General features: G+C 40.9%; 2 protein-coding genes across 2 annotated transcripts in view; one reads left to right on the top strand and one right to left on the bottom strand.

The window, feature by feature from the left end:
* The window catches only part of thoc3 (THO complex 3), a 16,735-nt gene extending 12,997 nt beyond the window's left edge, over positions 1–3,738 (top strand). Inside the window, exon 7 of the transcript XR_015104184.1 lies at positions 3,616–3,738. The gene's annotated coding sequence lies outside the window, so the exon portion shown is untranslated. The remainder of the gene's footprint in view (positions 1–3,615) is intronic.
* cplx2b (complexin 2b) overlaps positions 1–16,640 on the bottom strand; it is a 24,832-nt gene extending 8,192 nt beyond the window's left edge. The window contains exons 1-2 of the mRNA XM_086139311.1: positions 16,507–16,640; positions 4,853–5,013 (exon numbers count right to left, since the gene is read on the bottom strand). Coding sequence (XP_085995437.1) covers positions 4,853–4,883 — 31 coding nt within the window. The 5' untranslated portion in view covers positions 4,884–5,013; positions 16,507–16,640. The remainder of the gene's footprint in view (positions 1–4,852; positions 5,014–16,506) is intronic.

Below are 16,640 nucleotides of genomic sequence, written 5' to 3'. Positions count from 1 at the left end.
GTTTCTTGTCTGAATGTCACTTTACTGGTTGTTTTTGTTGCCAGCTCATTGTGTGAATGCTGTTAGGTTCTTACCTGTCTATTTGCCATGACAGTGTTGTTTTTTATGTGTAAACGTTTAATTTACTGTGTGATTGCTGTCTATTTGCTTGTCTGAATGTTTTCAGTTCATCGTGTGAATGTTGGATTCGCTGTGTGAATGTTGTCAGTTTGCTGTTTGAATTTGCTAATTTGCTAATTAATGTTGTGAGTTGTCAGCTCATTGTGTGAACGCTGTCTTTTTACCATCTTAATATTTTTTGTGGGAACATTGTCGGTTCACTGTGTGACTGTTTTCTGTTCGCTGTCCGAATGTGTTGTCAGTGTCGTTGTCTGACTGTCGCCCGATTATCACCCCCCCACCCCTCCATCCCAGCTCGCAGCCGTTGCCGCGGCGGCAGGATCGATGGCGAACACGCAACCTCCTGGTTGTATGAATTATGGATGCCGTGGCAGGGAGAGAACTTCATCAGCGTTCGTATCGATCGTCCTCCTGTGAGGACGCCGGGACGTCCAGGGCGCGGACGGTGAAGAAGGCGGGAAGTGAGGCCTCGCCATCTTTGGTGAACGAACGACAGTTTTAAACACTGACGCAGCAAAATCATAATATTTATTCCATAATTTATATCACGATTTGTAAATGCGGTGCATATCTGACCCCAAATTTAACCCTTTATTACCATTTTCAAGTGAATTTTCATTTTTGAGCAAATCAATTCTTTCCAATTTACCTTTTTTTTTTGCACCACTTTGTGTCAAGCCTGTTATCAGATTATCGATTTATTGATCGATCACGATATATTGGGACAGAAAAAAAAAACAAAAAAAAAAACGGAGAATCGCATTTTGATATCAGCTCCAGTCGTCATGGCCTGGTTTGCAAGCTTTTCCAGATTCATTAAGAATCCGGTTGAATTTCCGGGCTGGGTCTGCAAGACTCAGGTGTGTGTGTGTGTGTGTGTGTGTGTGTGCATGTAGCTGGGCGGGTGGGGGGGGGGTCGGTTAGCGATCCCATCACTCTGCACGGACCCATGCCGTGGCTGGTAATTGCCCCTGCGGCTTCATGTGGCAACAAACCCAAGGATGACAGATTATCTCCCAGCTGGTGAGGGGTGAGGGTGTTTTTCCTCCGTGGATGGGGGGAGGAGGAACGGGAGCAGGTTAAGGTCAGTATGTCCACTGTGGAGGCTTCACGCGTTAAACGGTGCAGATCGACACTGTGTGAGGCCGGGTTCGTTTTCACAGCGGGGGCGTCTGAGGGGGGGCAGAATTGACATTAAACACCCCCCGCCTATAACCGTCTTTCCTCCACCTGGGATAGAGACCAAGAATCTCATTAGTACGCAGGATTTTATTCTGGAGGTCCATCCCAGGAAAGCCATTTTTTTAATGTAATTAGTTTTTCAAAATATTCATCTGATTTTTTGTTACTGCCTTGTTTTTTTTTTTTAGGGTGATTTTATATAATTTCCTGATATTTTTCCTCACATTTCCAGGTTTTTCTTTTTTTTTTTTTTTTTCTTATTCATTAATTCATTTATTTATACCACTTATCCAGTCGGGGTTGGGGGGGGGGGGGGGGGGTGAACCCAGAGGAAACCCACGTAGATGCGAGGAGAACATGGAGACACCGTATTGTGCCGCCTTTTTAAATCTTATTTTATTTTATTAATACGTTTTGTAGCACTCCTCTTTGTTACCAGACGACCCTGCACATACTCGTGTGTGTGTGTGTGTGTGTGACCGGTAGAAATGAAGGGATGGAGCAGGAGAAGGAGAAATGCTGCGCTAAGTTAATGAAATGGGCCCATCGCTGTTGTTCCCCAGAGACCCCCGCCACCCCCGCTCCCTCTAAACCCACGCTGGTCTTGGCGGGCCCCCTCCCCCACACTGTGGATCCCCTCCTCCATCCTCGTCTCCCATCACCGACGCGATGGGAGGAAACTGAATCCAGCCTCTGCTCGACGACGACGGCTCGTTTCTGGAAATCTCACGGTGAACCAGCTCCTTATTATGATTAATTATTGATTTCAAAAGCTATGAATGAATCAATAAATAAATAATGCACATGAAAAAAAAATCCATAACCCTGATCAAATCTGAAAAATAACATAAAAATAACATAAAACTAAATTAAATAAAATTGAATACCAGCTTCTCCTCGACGATGATGCCTCATTTCTGGAAATCTGAAAGCCAATCAGCTTCTTCTTATTATGATTAATTGTTGATTTCAAAACCTCTGAATGAATCAACAAATAGATAAAAAAATAGATAATGCACATTAAACCTGATTGAACCTGAAAAATAAAATAGAATAAAGTAAATAAAATGAAATGCCATTATCTGCTCGATAGCAACACCTGTCATCTTCTCCTGTCTTATCTATTATTGTTTTCAAAACCTATGAATGAATCAATAAATAGAAACATAAATTGATGATGCACAAAGAATCAGATTAAACCTGAAAAATCTAATAAAATAAAATGAAAAAAAATAAAATGAAATTCCAGTGTCTGCTCCATGATGCCCTGTTACTCTATCTCACAGAAATTCAGCTTCTCACTTCCAATTAATTTTTGATTTCAAAACCTATGGATCAATCAATACATAGGTAAATAAAAAATGCACAAAGATCAAAATCCCTAAATCAGATTAAACCTGAAAAATAAAATAAAATAATATAAAATACATCCTCTGACACCCGGGAAATAAAAACAAAATTAAATAAAATATGTCCCCCAGCTTCTGGTTGACAACGATGCTTCATTTCACAGTATATCATGGAAAACCAGCTTCTCCCGTCTTAGCTATTACTGCTCTCAAACGTATAAAGGAATCGTTAAATAGATAAATGGAAAAAAAAAAAATGTAGAAAGCAGAAACTCTATTAATCAGGTTAAATCTGAAAAAAATAAAAACAGTAAAACAAAATAAAATAACATGAAATTAAATTAGATTAAATATGCCTGACATGAACAGAAGCTGCCTGATAGTCTCTCCAATGAGACAAAAGAACACACCTGGTAAGCTGCAGTGAAGGGAACGCCAGTTTTCTTCTCTTTCTTCCAGGGGTTAGGACCTGGACAGCCGTACGCCCCCCCCCGCTGTAATTAACCTGCCGTTATTACACCGTCCTCCTGCCGCCTGCACCGGAAATGAAGCGCCGCCCGCCGCCGTCGGCCCACGGGCACCTTGATATCCTGCGGAGGTCCAAACCACCGGATGGATGCCTAGATACCGGGGCGGTGGAGGCGGCGGGCGGCGTCACGGAGACGAGATGGTGAGATTTCTACCCACTCCCCATTTCAGCATCATGATTGAAAAACCAGGATTCAAAAATATTGGTGGAAAAATACCACCTTAAATAACAGTCCACCTTAAATAATATTTTTTCATTTCATATTTTTCAATATGGTTTTATTTGTTAGAGTAGTGGAAAAGACGGGTACCTACAGCAGAGGGTTTGTGTGTGTTCAAGTGTGTGTGTGTGTGTGTGTGCCTGCATCTTTCTCTGTGTGTCTCTCTGTGTGAATGAGTGTATAAGTGTGTTCATTTGTGTGTGTCCACGGAGCAGCTGCGTCTCAATAAGATTAACGTCCATCCTGCGAGGGAAAAGGTCACATTGACAGAAACTCAATAAGAGGTAAAATGACTTCAACTGGGGAGAGATGGAGGAGCGGCGCGATGAAAGGACAGACGGATGAAGGGATGAAGGGAAGAAGGGAAGCGACGGACCGGTCAGAGACTGGCGATCGGGAGGACAAAGCAGCATGACGGAGGATGGAGTGAAAGGGCTGAGAAAGATGGGGGACGGACGGAGAGGGAGGATAGAGCCGCCTCTGGGGTGGTAGTGGAGGATAGAGGGATGCACAATAACAGAGAGAGAGAGAGGGGAATACATCTCTACTTCCTGCCTTCAACTTGTCAGCTGATTAGACCAATGAGAGGTTTGGTTTCAAGTGACCTTGACCTTTGACCCCTAGGAGCTCCCCAATGACCACAGCACTCAGTCAGGCTTGTAAGTGCAACTAAAGGTACAAATAACATTATTATTATTATTGTTGTTCTTTTTTATCATTATTACTCTTAGCATTATTGTTATTATTATCATTAGTAATGGTACTATTGCTATTATGGCAACCAAACCCCATTCAGAAAACAGATGTTTTTAGAGTCTACTCTGTGGTCATGTGATTGGATGTAATGACAACTTTAAAAAATCTGTATGAATTGACATCACTAATATTAATTATTATTGTTATTCCTATATTTATTATTATCATTATAGCTTTAATTGTGATTATTGTTATTATTATCATTATTAGTAGTAGTAGTTGCAGTATTGCTATTAAAGCAACCAAAGTCCATTTGGAAACCAGACAATAACATTTTTATTTCTATTTTTATTTTCAATATTATTTCTATTATTACTATTATTATTAGCAGTAGCAGCATCTATTAGAGCAACCAAACTCATGTCAGAAAACACATTTTTAGAGTCTCTCCTTTGTGATCATGTGATCGAAAGTGACAACAGTTTTTAATAATTAATTTGAATCGACGTCGCCATACTTTCGGCGTCATTCTTCTCAGTTTAGTCGCAATTACAAAGAAACAATTCCGCATTTAGCTCCTCCCGTATGACATGGCTGACGAGCCGTCATGTGGTGAAAGGCTAACAGTTACCATAGGCTGCCACTGATTATGCTAAGCTAGCCAGCTGGCTCTGCGATGGTCTTGTCCTGCCATCGACACCCATGTAAAACTACACACTTATCGAGGAAAAGACAAACGTTTTTTCGTTCACTCACCACCTAAAGCTTGTTTCATCACAAAATCCATGTTTCCTGCTGATATGTTCAATATTCCTCTCCGAGTCAAAGGTGGCTGATCATGAATCCAGTGGGTTTTGGTCTGTGGACGTGTGCACCTTCTCGCTGTTCCCTCTCGTCTTCACCTGGGTGACTCCTAGCTGCAGGAAACAAACGGGCATTTGTTTAGCCAATGAGGTGGACAAATTCCTTTCTCAGTGTCTTTGTACATGTCCCATGACATCATAGATGTCATATGACATCATACATTTTGACATCCAAAATGTATTGACATACATGTTCTATGACATTATACATATATTTTGACACCATAATTATGTTACGACATTCATGTCCTATAACATCATACATGTCCTGTGGAATACGTCCTATGATGTCATACATATATTTTGACATCATAATTGTATTATGACATACCTTGCCTATGACATCATACATATATTATGACAACATAGTTGTCCACTGACATCATACATTGGTGATACCGTGCAAATGTTAGGATACTCCATGTGTCATGTTACATTACGCTCGTCCTAAATCGTGCATGCTGCATGACATCAGACACGTTGTATGACATCACAACTCAAGTTGCATCATACGTGTCCAGGGACACTGTACAAGTCCTGGGATGCCACCTGACGTCACATGACATCATACTTGTCCAGTGACATCATCCGTGCCTCCTGGGAACTGTGCACCAGCTTGTCAAGCAGAGCAGGACTATATCTATGTCTGCCAAGTTTATTGGAGGGAATCCACCGTGCGCACGCCAAAAAAAGGAGCGTGCCAAACCGAGACCAGTAGTAAGCCACTTTCTGTAACCTCCCGAGTCACCGTGGCAACAGATATCATCAAAATCAGTGCAGAAAAAAAAACGATCCCCAAACAACAGGATGGCCTCTAAGTTTAAATATGATACAGTAATTCATATCATCATACTAATATATCATTGTTATAGATAATATTTTTATCATTTTTGTTATAACATTTTAAGCGATTTCTTGCCTTCTTATCGATTTGTTTATTCATTTAAAATGTATTTCAATAGGGATCATCTGGTTTATCATGAACATCAATCGGTGAATGAGTAAAGGCGGACAATTTATTGCAAATACAAGTTTTAGCAGAGGATTAACAATATGTGTGTGTGTGTGAATGTGTGTGTCTGTGTGTGTGTGTGTGTGTCTTTGTGGGCGTGTGTTTGTGTGTGTGTGGCCAGCGGCAGCTGAGTGGTTCTCTTATCGTCACACAAACAGGCTCAAGGACACAAATGGAATAAAGGAAAAATGTCGCGGTCAGAGAAGCGTGCACACACACACACACACACACAAAACACACACACACACTCATGTATGCACACACACACACACACACACACATCATTCACCTTCACACACATACTCAGACAAAAAGGCATTCACTCACATCCATACAGGAACAAACGTCAATCACCGTCACACACACACACACACACACACACACACACACACACAAACACACAAAGATCCTCAAAATCTTCACATGTCTAAACATATTTTTTCCAAGTATTGGTCCAACCTAGTCAGGAAGTCGTTGGTACAATCCCATTGGATAAGGTTGGAGTAAAGCTAAAAATGAGCCAATGAGCATCGAGGATTAGCAGTATTCAAACCAGGCTCAAAATTATCAGAAAATAAAAAAACAACAACTTGAAAATCTGTAAAAAAAAAAAAAAAAAAAACACTGAAAATGCATGAACAAATTATTTTTGGGGGGAGGGAAGTTTTCTGAAACTGTAAATTAATCTCAAAATCTGTATAGAATATTACATATAAAAATGTGAGTGATACCAAGATATCACCGTGGAGAAAACGGTCATCATGGCCGCCAGACTCGGTCCCGGCGGATTACATAACGGGCTTATCGTACCGGGCAGACCGATGGCGGTTCCGGAAAACCTTACGTAACCGCCCTCTTGCACAAAGACGCCGTCAAGCGAGCGGCACCACCCGGCCCTCCAGCTCCCCCCACCGTCCCCCTGCTTCCCCCGCCTTAATCCCGCTGCCGCCGGGGTCCGTGATGCGGAGAGGGACGTTATCGGCGGCGAGCAGCAGGCCGAGGCGCCGTCCACTTAACTGGAAGTCGTCTCCGGCGTTCGACAAAGGGAGAAGGGGGGTTGTGGCTCGGCAGAAAGGGAGGTTTCTGAAGGAGGATGGAGCCTGAAGCCACGGGCAAGGAAATGACCTTAAAACCAGCAGGAAACGACTTGAAACACTGGCATTTCATGGAAATGGCCAATCAGAGCTGAACATAAACCTGTAAGCCGCGGGACTTGGGTTAAGGGGAAGTGATGTCACGTCTGATGATGTTGTTGTTTCTCGAACCGCAAGTAAACTAAGATGTCACTTAGAAATCTCTCAATATTTAATGAAAATTTAACTAATCCAAACTGAAAATGCGCAGAAAAAAATCTAAAACCAGACACATTTTTTTTAGGAAAAAAAATCTGGAATTGAGAATAAATCTTAAAATGTGTGTAAAATATTTCATGTAAAAAATTACTTTTTAATGACAGAATTTTATTCATGATGTTAAACTTTAATAAAGACCTGCAAATTAAAAATTCACTTGGAAAAAGTTTGCGAAAATCTATTAAAAAAAAAACAACAAAACAGGAGCTAAAATTCTAAAAATTCTAAAATAGCATAAAATAGTCCTTAATTAACAAAGAATTGCCTAGAATCAGTCAAAAAAGGGCTTAAAAAAAAACATAACTTTAGCTTACTAGTAGCCTAACATTGCAATTATTGCTAATTATGCACAATTTTTGTGCATAATTAGCACAAAATGCATACAATTAGAAAAAAAAATCACAATCATTTAGCTTAACTTAACAAAATTTTAGCTTAAAATTTGCAAAAAAAATCAGCCTTAAAATTACCTTCATTCTGTAGAACCATGTCTGGGTTTCCATACCTATGTTTTAATAATAATAATAATATTAACAAATATAAATTTAGAGTGTAGATTCCATCACAGTGCAGTACAAATGGGGCGCAGTAGCAGTACGAGCATACTACTCTCTGCGTACTGGGATAAATATCCCTGCTGTAAACACAATATTTACCATACATATAAAACAAATGACTATTTTGCATTGCCGTTGTGTTCTGGTATTGTGTGTAACGCCCCGTTGTCCCGTCCCTGTTCACCCTCACGTCGGTGCAGGTGGAGGATGGAAACGTGGCGGAGCTCCGATGTATTAATGATGAGCCTCTGCCACCCTCTGCCCCCCCCAGCCCCCCCCAGCCCCCACCGTTACTTATTCATGACCCTGCAACAGTGAATTATACCCTCATCTCAGGCTGCCAGGAGGGAGGAAGGAGGACGGACGAGGGAGGAGAGGGGAGAGAATGTGCAGGGGGGGGGGGGCTCAAAGTGGAAAAACCAGCTCACGACTCCACCCTAGGATGGAGATGGAAGGCGGCCGTAGGCTGGCGAGGGAGCTGCTGACCGGCAGGTGGCGCTCTGGGAGCTGCAGGTCCCGTGTGATGTCACTAATGGAGCTCATTAGTCTCCGAGATGCAGGACGTACCGCCATCTGTCCGCACGACAAACATCCGAAGGCCCCGGGACATCAAACAACTTTGTTGACACGAGCGTTTTAACCCCTGACCCCCTCCATGTTTGTCTGCATGGTAATTACGCAGTTATTACACTGTAAAGCCAACATTCACCTTTAATGTCTACCATATTTACAGAATCCGCAGTCACAAACACTTCCTGTTCAACATAGCAGTAGCAGTGAAATGTAGCAGCAGTAAAACATAGCAAACATGTGGAAAAAAGAACAGGAACATGGATCACATGATCATATTAACATGAAGAACCCAGAAAATGAGGAACCGTCAGGACGGGACGGACACAGAGGACGGGAAAGACCCAGTCGCCATGGAAACTGAAGCCACCCGTCCTGATGGGATGGACAGGGACGTTTATAAATCCAGTCCATCTACTGTACACACTCCGATACCCAGAGTACTCCTTACAGTACATGGATGTGTGTGCGCACTTATGTGTGTGTGTGTGGGTGTGTGTGTGTGGCTGCAGACCCTCTCCTCCTCCTCCCTCAGGCCACAGAGGATGGATGAGGAGGAGGAGGAAGGCCATATATCACCGCAGAGGCATTTGTCCATTTGTTTTGTGGTTGGGTGGTTGAAGAGGGGGAGGATGGAAAGATGGAGGGAAAGGAGGACGAAGAGAGACGGAGGAGGGAGTGTGACCAGAGGCTGATATTAAAGATGACATTTAGGGCTTTTATTTTCACTTTTTTAAGTTGCTGTTTTTAAATATCAATTACACAATTAATAACTTACTGATTTTCTAATGTATATATTTTTGTAAGTCATTTTTCATTTACTTGACATAAAATTTCTGCAGATTTTTGTAAAATGATATTCCCTCCCAAAAAAGGCCTAAAAATGACTGAAATAAGTCTAAGAAATCTACAAAAAATCCCTTGAACATACAATATACTAATTTTTCAAGAAATTAGTATACACTAATTTTTCAAGAAATTTCTTCTTTCTTTTATGTCAAATCTTATTTTACAACCACAGACATTTTTTCACCTAAAATTTCTAGTTTTTTGAAAGTTGATCTATCACAAAAAAATCTAAATAAATATCTATGAAATCTAGAGAGATTTTTTGTCCTATTAGATCTTGATATGTTATATTTAACATCAGATTTTTTGAAAATCAAAAGCCGAGTGGAAGCAGCTTTGTGCACTTAGCAAAATGAATTTTTCTTACAAAGATATATCCTGATAATCAGCAAAAAAAACTGACATTTCAAAATGATTAAAAAAAAAAAAAATCAACAAAATCCACCAAAAAGTAAAAAACGCCATTAAAGAGAGCAAAAATATTTCCTGAAATCTCATTCCTGAAAAAGTTTCAAAAAAAATTTCCAAGTTTTCCAGAAAATGTCTAAGTAATCTACAAAAAAAAATCCTTGAACATTAAAATAATGCCTAAAAAGTCTGCAAAAATATTCACAAAAGGTCTTCAAATAATGTAATGTATCAAATAATGTAATGTTAAATAATGCAAAAGTCATCAGAAAAAAATCACGGACATCTTCCAAACGAAACACTCAAAAAATTGCCTTTAAATTAGGAAAAAAATCTCTCCCAAAATCTCTGATTGAATTCCAAAAAAACCTGCAAAGAAACCCTGAAAACCACCAAAACTGTGCCCATTTGTTGTGTTGTTGGGTGGTTGAAGTGGCGAGTGGCGTTCTGGAGGGGATGAGGAGGAGAGGAAGAGTGGAGGAGGAAAAGGAGAGATGGAGGAGTGAATGTGACCAAAGGCTGATATTAAAGATGACATTTAGGGCTTTTATTTCCACGTTTTTAACTTGACGTTTTTAAATAACAATTACACAACCGGTTTCTTAATTCACTGATTTTCAAATGAATCAATTTTTTGTAATTTACTCATTTTTAATTCATTTTTCATTTCTTTTACATTGAATTACTGCTGTTTTTTTTTTAAATTATATTCCAAAATCATCAACAAATCCCAAACATCATCGACAAAAATGTTTATGAAGTCTGCAAAAAGTGTCTAAAACACACAAAAAAATGCTGATGAAATCAGCAAAAAATATTCTAACAAAATCTCGAATAAATTACTAAAAAGCATCAAAAAATCATAACAGAACAGAAGGCTTTATATACCCTGTTTTAAGTTTTTTTTTTTATTAAATCCAAAATTCTCAAACAATTTCTCAATTTATTGATTGTGAAATGTGTTTACTAACTTTTAGAGTAGCTTCTTTTTTTATTATACATTAAACTATTGCAGTTTTTTAAAAAAAAAAAAAATTCAGAAAAATTCACCAGTGATTCAATCGGACAGTTGGGATGTTATTTTTCAAACAAGAATAGAGACTTTTCAACATACCTTGATTTTGGCCGAAAATATACACTTGAACAGTAGAAATCCTAAAACTCATCAAAAGAAATCTGCACATAGTTCCTAAAATATCAAAAAACTCAAATGAAATCAACAGAAAATAAAAAATCAAAAATCAAATAAATAAAAACTGGCAAGAAAGGTGCAAGAATAATTCTGCAAAAAAATCCTTCAAAAAAACATGTAAAAACATAAACTAATCGACAATACTTGTACTTAAGACCTTAAAACACTTTATAGCCTTGACTTTGACACTTTATAGTTTTATTTGTATTTCTTATTCTCCCTCCTTTTTTTTATTTTTTTACTGTTTATAAAATGTCCTACTATTATTTATTATTGTTATGTTTTACTTGAAACTGGCACAACAATTTCCTTCGGGATAAATAAAGTTGTTCTTATTCTTATTCTTATTCTTAATACATTTCTGAGAATCTATGGCAAAAAAAAAAAGTCTCCCCAAAAAACCTGCAAAAAATATTCAAAAAATCTGGAAAAAAAATTGAAATATCTGCAAAAAAAAAAGAAAAAAAAGAATCAGCTTGGAATCTGCAAGCGTGGTTCTCCAAACAGCGGCGCACAAAACCCAGGGCGCCGCACCAACGAGTCCGCCCATGATCAGATTGACGAGTCTGGGTTTGACTGAAACGTCTCGATTTGATTGACGTGTCTGGTTTTGGACGCTAGGAGGAAGCCTGGATGCCTGTCTGGAGAGCGGGGAGGGTAGACAGTGGTTGGGTGGGATGTTTTTCATATTGTTTGGGGGGGGAGTCTGCATCTTAGTCTTGGATAAGCTCCTGTCATCATGGTGACGGTCCTGACTGGTATTTATGAAACGCGCAACAAAATGCAGTAAAACTTGGACGGATGGCCCTGCAGCAGTCGCCGCTGTGACCACAGGTCACCTGACCGAGGCTTGACGGCGCTCTGAGACCCCAAACCACCACCCACCCACCCCCCCCGCCCCCCCGCCCCGCCGGCCCCGAACGGACATGAAGTTGATGGATGTGTTCGGCGTAGCTGCTTCTCCTTAACTACGCCTCCGGACACAAACCAGCCGAGGACGGAGGGATAAATTTATACGAAATCAGCCGGTTCTATTCTTTTTGGTTTCACTCGAGGTCCTGGACCTGAACCGGGACCTGGACCTTAAGATGGTGGGAATCTGAATCCTAATTCAGTCATACTATCATATAAATACATATATAAATGTATGTAATCATAAATAAATGTGTAGGAAAAAACACAAAAATTAAATAAATGAGAAATCATAAAACATGAATGAATGACAGAAAAGATAAATGAATAGATAGATAAATAAATACTGTAAACATCAAAAAATCTGTGAAAAAAAATGAATGACTGACTAGATAAGTGAATGATTTTTCTCAATTTATTAATCTATTCAGAGAGAAAATTGGCAAAAAACAGAAAAAAAATCCATGCGAAAATCAAAAAAAAAAAAAAATTACTCAGAGCCATCCAGAAATTCCCCAAATAGGCCAAAATTTTAACAAAAAATTGATGAATAAACAAACAAGGAGAATAGAATCAAAAAAAAAATCAATAACTGTCTTGTATGTTTTTGAGAAACAGATTAGAATTTATTGACAGGCTATCAGCTTATTTGATAACAGGGTTGTTGAAGCCACAGGGGAAAGGGATGGGAGGGACGGGGGGGCAGCTGGGTAATGAATTAAAGCTCACTATCGACAAACCAACGGAGCAAATAGCTGTGGACTCCATGGTAACAAACACATATATATCTATGACAGTGTAATACCTGATAAAATATATATCAGTAGAAAAAGCAGTGACATTTTACAAGACGCAAGAAGGACCTGAAATCAGGTCCGAAAAACTGCAAAAATTTAAAGCAAGGAAATGTAGTAAAAGTGCTTTAAATTCTAAAAGGACAGTAAGAAGACGGTCTCCCTTTTTTTGGGAGAATTCAAGGTAACCTCTAATGGCCCTTCAGGACAATTGACAATTGTGTTTTAATTGATTTGTAATTGATAATTTTTCTAAAAAAATGTTATGAATTACAGTTTCTTGTGTATTCATTATATGATTAAGTATTATATATTATGACTATCTTATTGGTGGTATCGAATTTGCTGATTTCTTTTAGTTAATGCTCTGTTTTAATTACTTTATGAAAAATAAATGTATTCATTAATTGAGCTAATGTCTCTACAATGTGGTGAAATAATTTCAGGTCCCCCAGCACAATATTTTGCATTAGAAATTAAAAAAAATATAAAGGGAACTATAAAAGGAATTTCAATTATTAATACAATAATAGATTAAATCATGTAAAAAAAAAATCTCAAGTTATCACGAAAAAAAATCCCCAAGCTGTTCCTCTTCTCCTCTCCGCTTCCGTTGCCCTCGGCAACAGGCACCAAAAGGTCGTTTTCACTTAGTAAGAGTTTTAAAAACTGACATTATATATTCACACAAATATATACGTATGTATATATATATATATTTATATGTGTATATATATATTCAAATAACCTTATAAGTATCTTAAAGATGCTAACAAACTGCTAAGAAATTAGCTTCACAATTACCTTAATTAGCTAATAAATATCGCCAAGAAAACACAATCTCAAAATTTCATGACGTTTCATGAGAGTTAGAATGCATTCACACACTGTGTGTGTGTGTGTGTGTGTGTGTGTGTGTTCCATTGGGCGTACAGAACAACAGGCTCTGACCTCGGGTCTGATGCAGCAGGTGCAAAAGCCTCTGCCTCGCCATCAAACTGCTAATTAGCTTGTGTGTGTGTGTGTGTGTGTGTGTGTGTGTGTGTGTGTATGTGTGTGTGTGAGTGAGTGTGTGTTTGGGTTCCACAGATGTGTCTCCACAACCCACACGTTTCATCCTGTTCCGATCCACGGTTGGATTTCAGCTGTTCATCCATATCAGCGGCGATGTGGTTGAACCCCAACAGCTTTAGCCATCTGTTAGCTTAGCACTGGTTAGCTTAGCATCAGTGCAGCCTGAGGCGATTCTCTCAGTCGAGGCACTAAAAAAAGATGCCGCTAAAGGGGCGCTAATGTCACCACAGCGGGTGTCTCACACCGAAAAGGCCACGATCCTTTAGGCATACGTCGGGCCGATTCGTCACCGTGGCAACATAGCGGATCCGATCAGATATCCGTGCGAGAACAATAGCGAACACATGACATGAGCGTTTCTCGACGGCCTCCGACTCCCAGCAGCCCTCGGTCTTAACGGCAGACGGAGTCTTAAATGTTTCATGGCCGTCTGACGCACTCAAATGAGGACGAGGATGAATAAATCAGAGGCGCACGGCAGGTTGGTCCGGTTCAGGGCGGCGGCGGCGACGGCGGTGAGGGTTCTGAGCTCCTGGCTCCGCCCCCTCCAAGCAGTTCAAATATAAATAATGTAGCATTCGAATTCCCACTGATGTGCAGTTGTTCCCGTGGCGACAGCCACACACACATAGACACACACTCCTGCTAATGACATTTGTGTAATGAACAGGGCCTATAACCTGAAAAGGTCAAGTATATATGTACATATTATCTAATATTTTTATATCATTATTATTTTTCTTTCAAAAAGGAAGGCGTGTTCTCTGTCCCCCTCCCACTGAAGACGGCTGAATCGGCCTCTTTGATTGACAGCTGACCTGTCCGGGTTAAGCCCCGCCCCCTTTCTCCATCTTCAGCGCTTTCAGATCCGTCCATGGCAGCTGCTGGTTTTACTCTGTGTGTGTGTGTGTGTGTGTGTGTGTGTGTGTGTGTGTGTGTAATTATTAAATTAAAGGGATTGTTTAATAACTTAAGGGGGATTCAAGAGTAAATTAAGGATTGGTTTAAGAGAAAATTGAGGAATAATCTAAAGGCAAATTAAGGGGCATTTTAAGGGGTGTGTGTGTGTGTGTGTGTGCGCTCATTAGATGACCTAAACCTGGCGGGAAATGATCCACAGTGCACCAGTGTTTCTCTGCCGCTTCCTTCTTTTTATGTTTAAAGGTAATTTCACAGCAAATTAAAGGATAACTTAATTTAAGGGTTAATAAAGGGATAGCTTCTGGATAATTTAGGGGTAAATTAAGGGGTAATTGTGGGTAAATTAAGGGATAAGTTAATAACTTAAGGGTGATTCAAGAGTAAATTAAGGGTTGGTTTAAGGGAAAATTGAGGAATAATTTAAAGGGGCATTTTAAGGGGTAATTTATGGAACATTTGCAGTAAATTTAGGGGTCATTTAAGGGTCATTTCAGAGCAGATTAAGGGTAGTTTTAGGGATAATTTCAGGGCCCTTTAATAAAAATCCTCTTCTTTTGTTTTCTGCCTTTTTCTCCTTCCACTTTCTAATACTTAGATCACTTTCTGTCCAATTCTTTTGCAAGAATGAATGAATGACATAATTGCTGATTTTTTTAAAGTACTTTCTTGTATATCTCTGCAAATCCTGCAGTCCCTCCTTGCCACAACTATCTTTGCAAAGCTCGCGAACGAACCGTCACCAAGTCCTCGTCGGCTCTGAGGTCACTTGACCCTCCTCATGGATCTGCTGTTTCCGGACGTTTCCAGACAACTCAGCCAAGTTTCCACATTTCACGTCCGTCACGAGATTAATCGGCGATTAGGGTTTCGGTTCGTCTGATAGATTCCTGCAACGAACCGGATTTCGGGCCCGGTGCACGGGAGGAACGTAGACCCAAAGCAGAACCTGCAGGACTTGCATGACCCCATGCAGAAGTCGCAGAACCCAATTCAGAAAATGAAGAAGTCACAGAATCCAATGCAGAACCTGCAGGACTCGCAGAACCCAATTTAGAAAATGAAAAACTCACAAAATCCAATAAAGAATCTGCAGAATTCCGTGCAGAATCCCCCCCCCCTTTAAACGTGCAGCCGCCCGGATGTGATTGGCTGCTGCGGCGGGCGCGTTCGCCTCTCACGCCCTTTTCATGTTGTTTCGCGCGCAACAGCACGACCAACCTCTGCACACACATGCACACGCACACGCACAGCGTCAGTCAAAGCGCCATCACATGAAGCCGATCGATGCAACGGCTGCTATAAATAATCACCCCCCCCCCCCCCTCCCGGTAGCGGGGCCCCCGGTAACCGGGCACCGTTGATTGTACCGTCCGTCTCGGCGACGGTTACCGCAGGAGGAGGAGGGTAGAGAAAACAAAAAAAAAAGAGAAAGAAAACAAAAAAAATAAAATAAAAACAGCCCCCCTGCAGCCGCAGCGGCTGCATCTTCCTCCCCCTCCTCTTCCTCCTCCCGACTCATCGCTGCGAGCTGCCCGGGGAGAGGAGCGAGGGAGGCGGGCAGGAGAGCGCGGGGCGCCCCGGTGGAAGGAGGGGGTGCGGAGGAAGAGGAAGAGGGGGAACAGAGAGAGAGAGAGAGAGAGAGAGAGAGGAAGGGATAACCGTGATATTTTGACGGTAAGCATGCCGTTAACGCAGTTAACGCCCCCCTCTCCTCCCAACCCTCCCTCCCTCCGCCAGGTGACCGGTCGCCGGTGATCCACCTGCAGGCACCGGAGAAGACCCCGAAACAACATCCGCCCCTTCAGCTCCGGTGACTCCCCTTCTCTCTCTCTCTCTCTCTTTTTTCTTCTTTTCCACCCCTCCTCCTCCTCCTTTTCTTCTTGTTTTACGGTTATTCGTTACTGACCTGATGCGTCGGAAGCGGCGTGGAAGGATCCGGTGACCACCGGTCTGCAGCCCCGACCACCGAGTGAACGCCGTCCTGCAGCCTCTACCTCCTCTTCCCCCTTCTCTCTCTCTCTCTCTCTCTCTCTTTTCCTC

This window comes from Fistularia commersonii, chromosome 31 (assembly GCF_037954325.1).
Source record: "Fistularia commersonii isolate RoL2024-O1a breed Wild chromosome 31, RoL_Fcom_v1.0, whole genome shotgun sequence".
Classification (NCBI taxonomy): domain Eukaryota; kingdom Metazoa; phylum Chordata; class Actinopteri; order Syngnathiformes; family Fistulariidae; genus Fistularia; species Fistularia commersonii.
The sequence above is the reverse complement of the archived record's forward strand: the minus strand, read 5'-3'. Positions and strand labels throughout refer to the sequence as shown.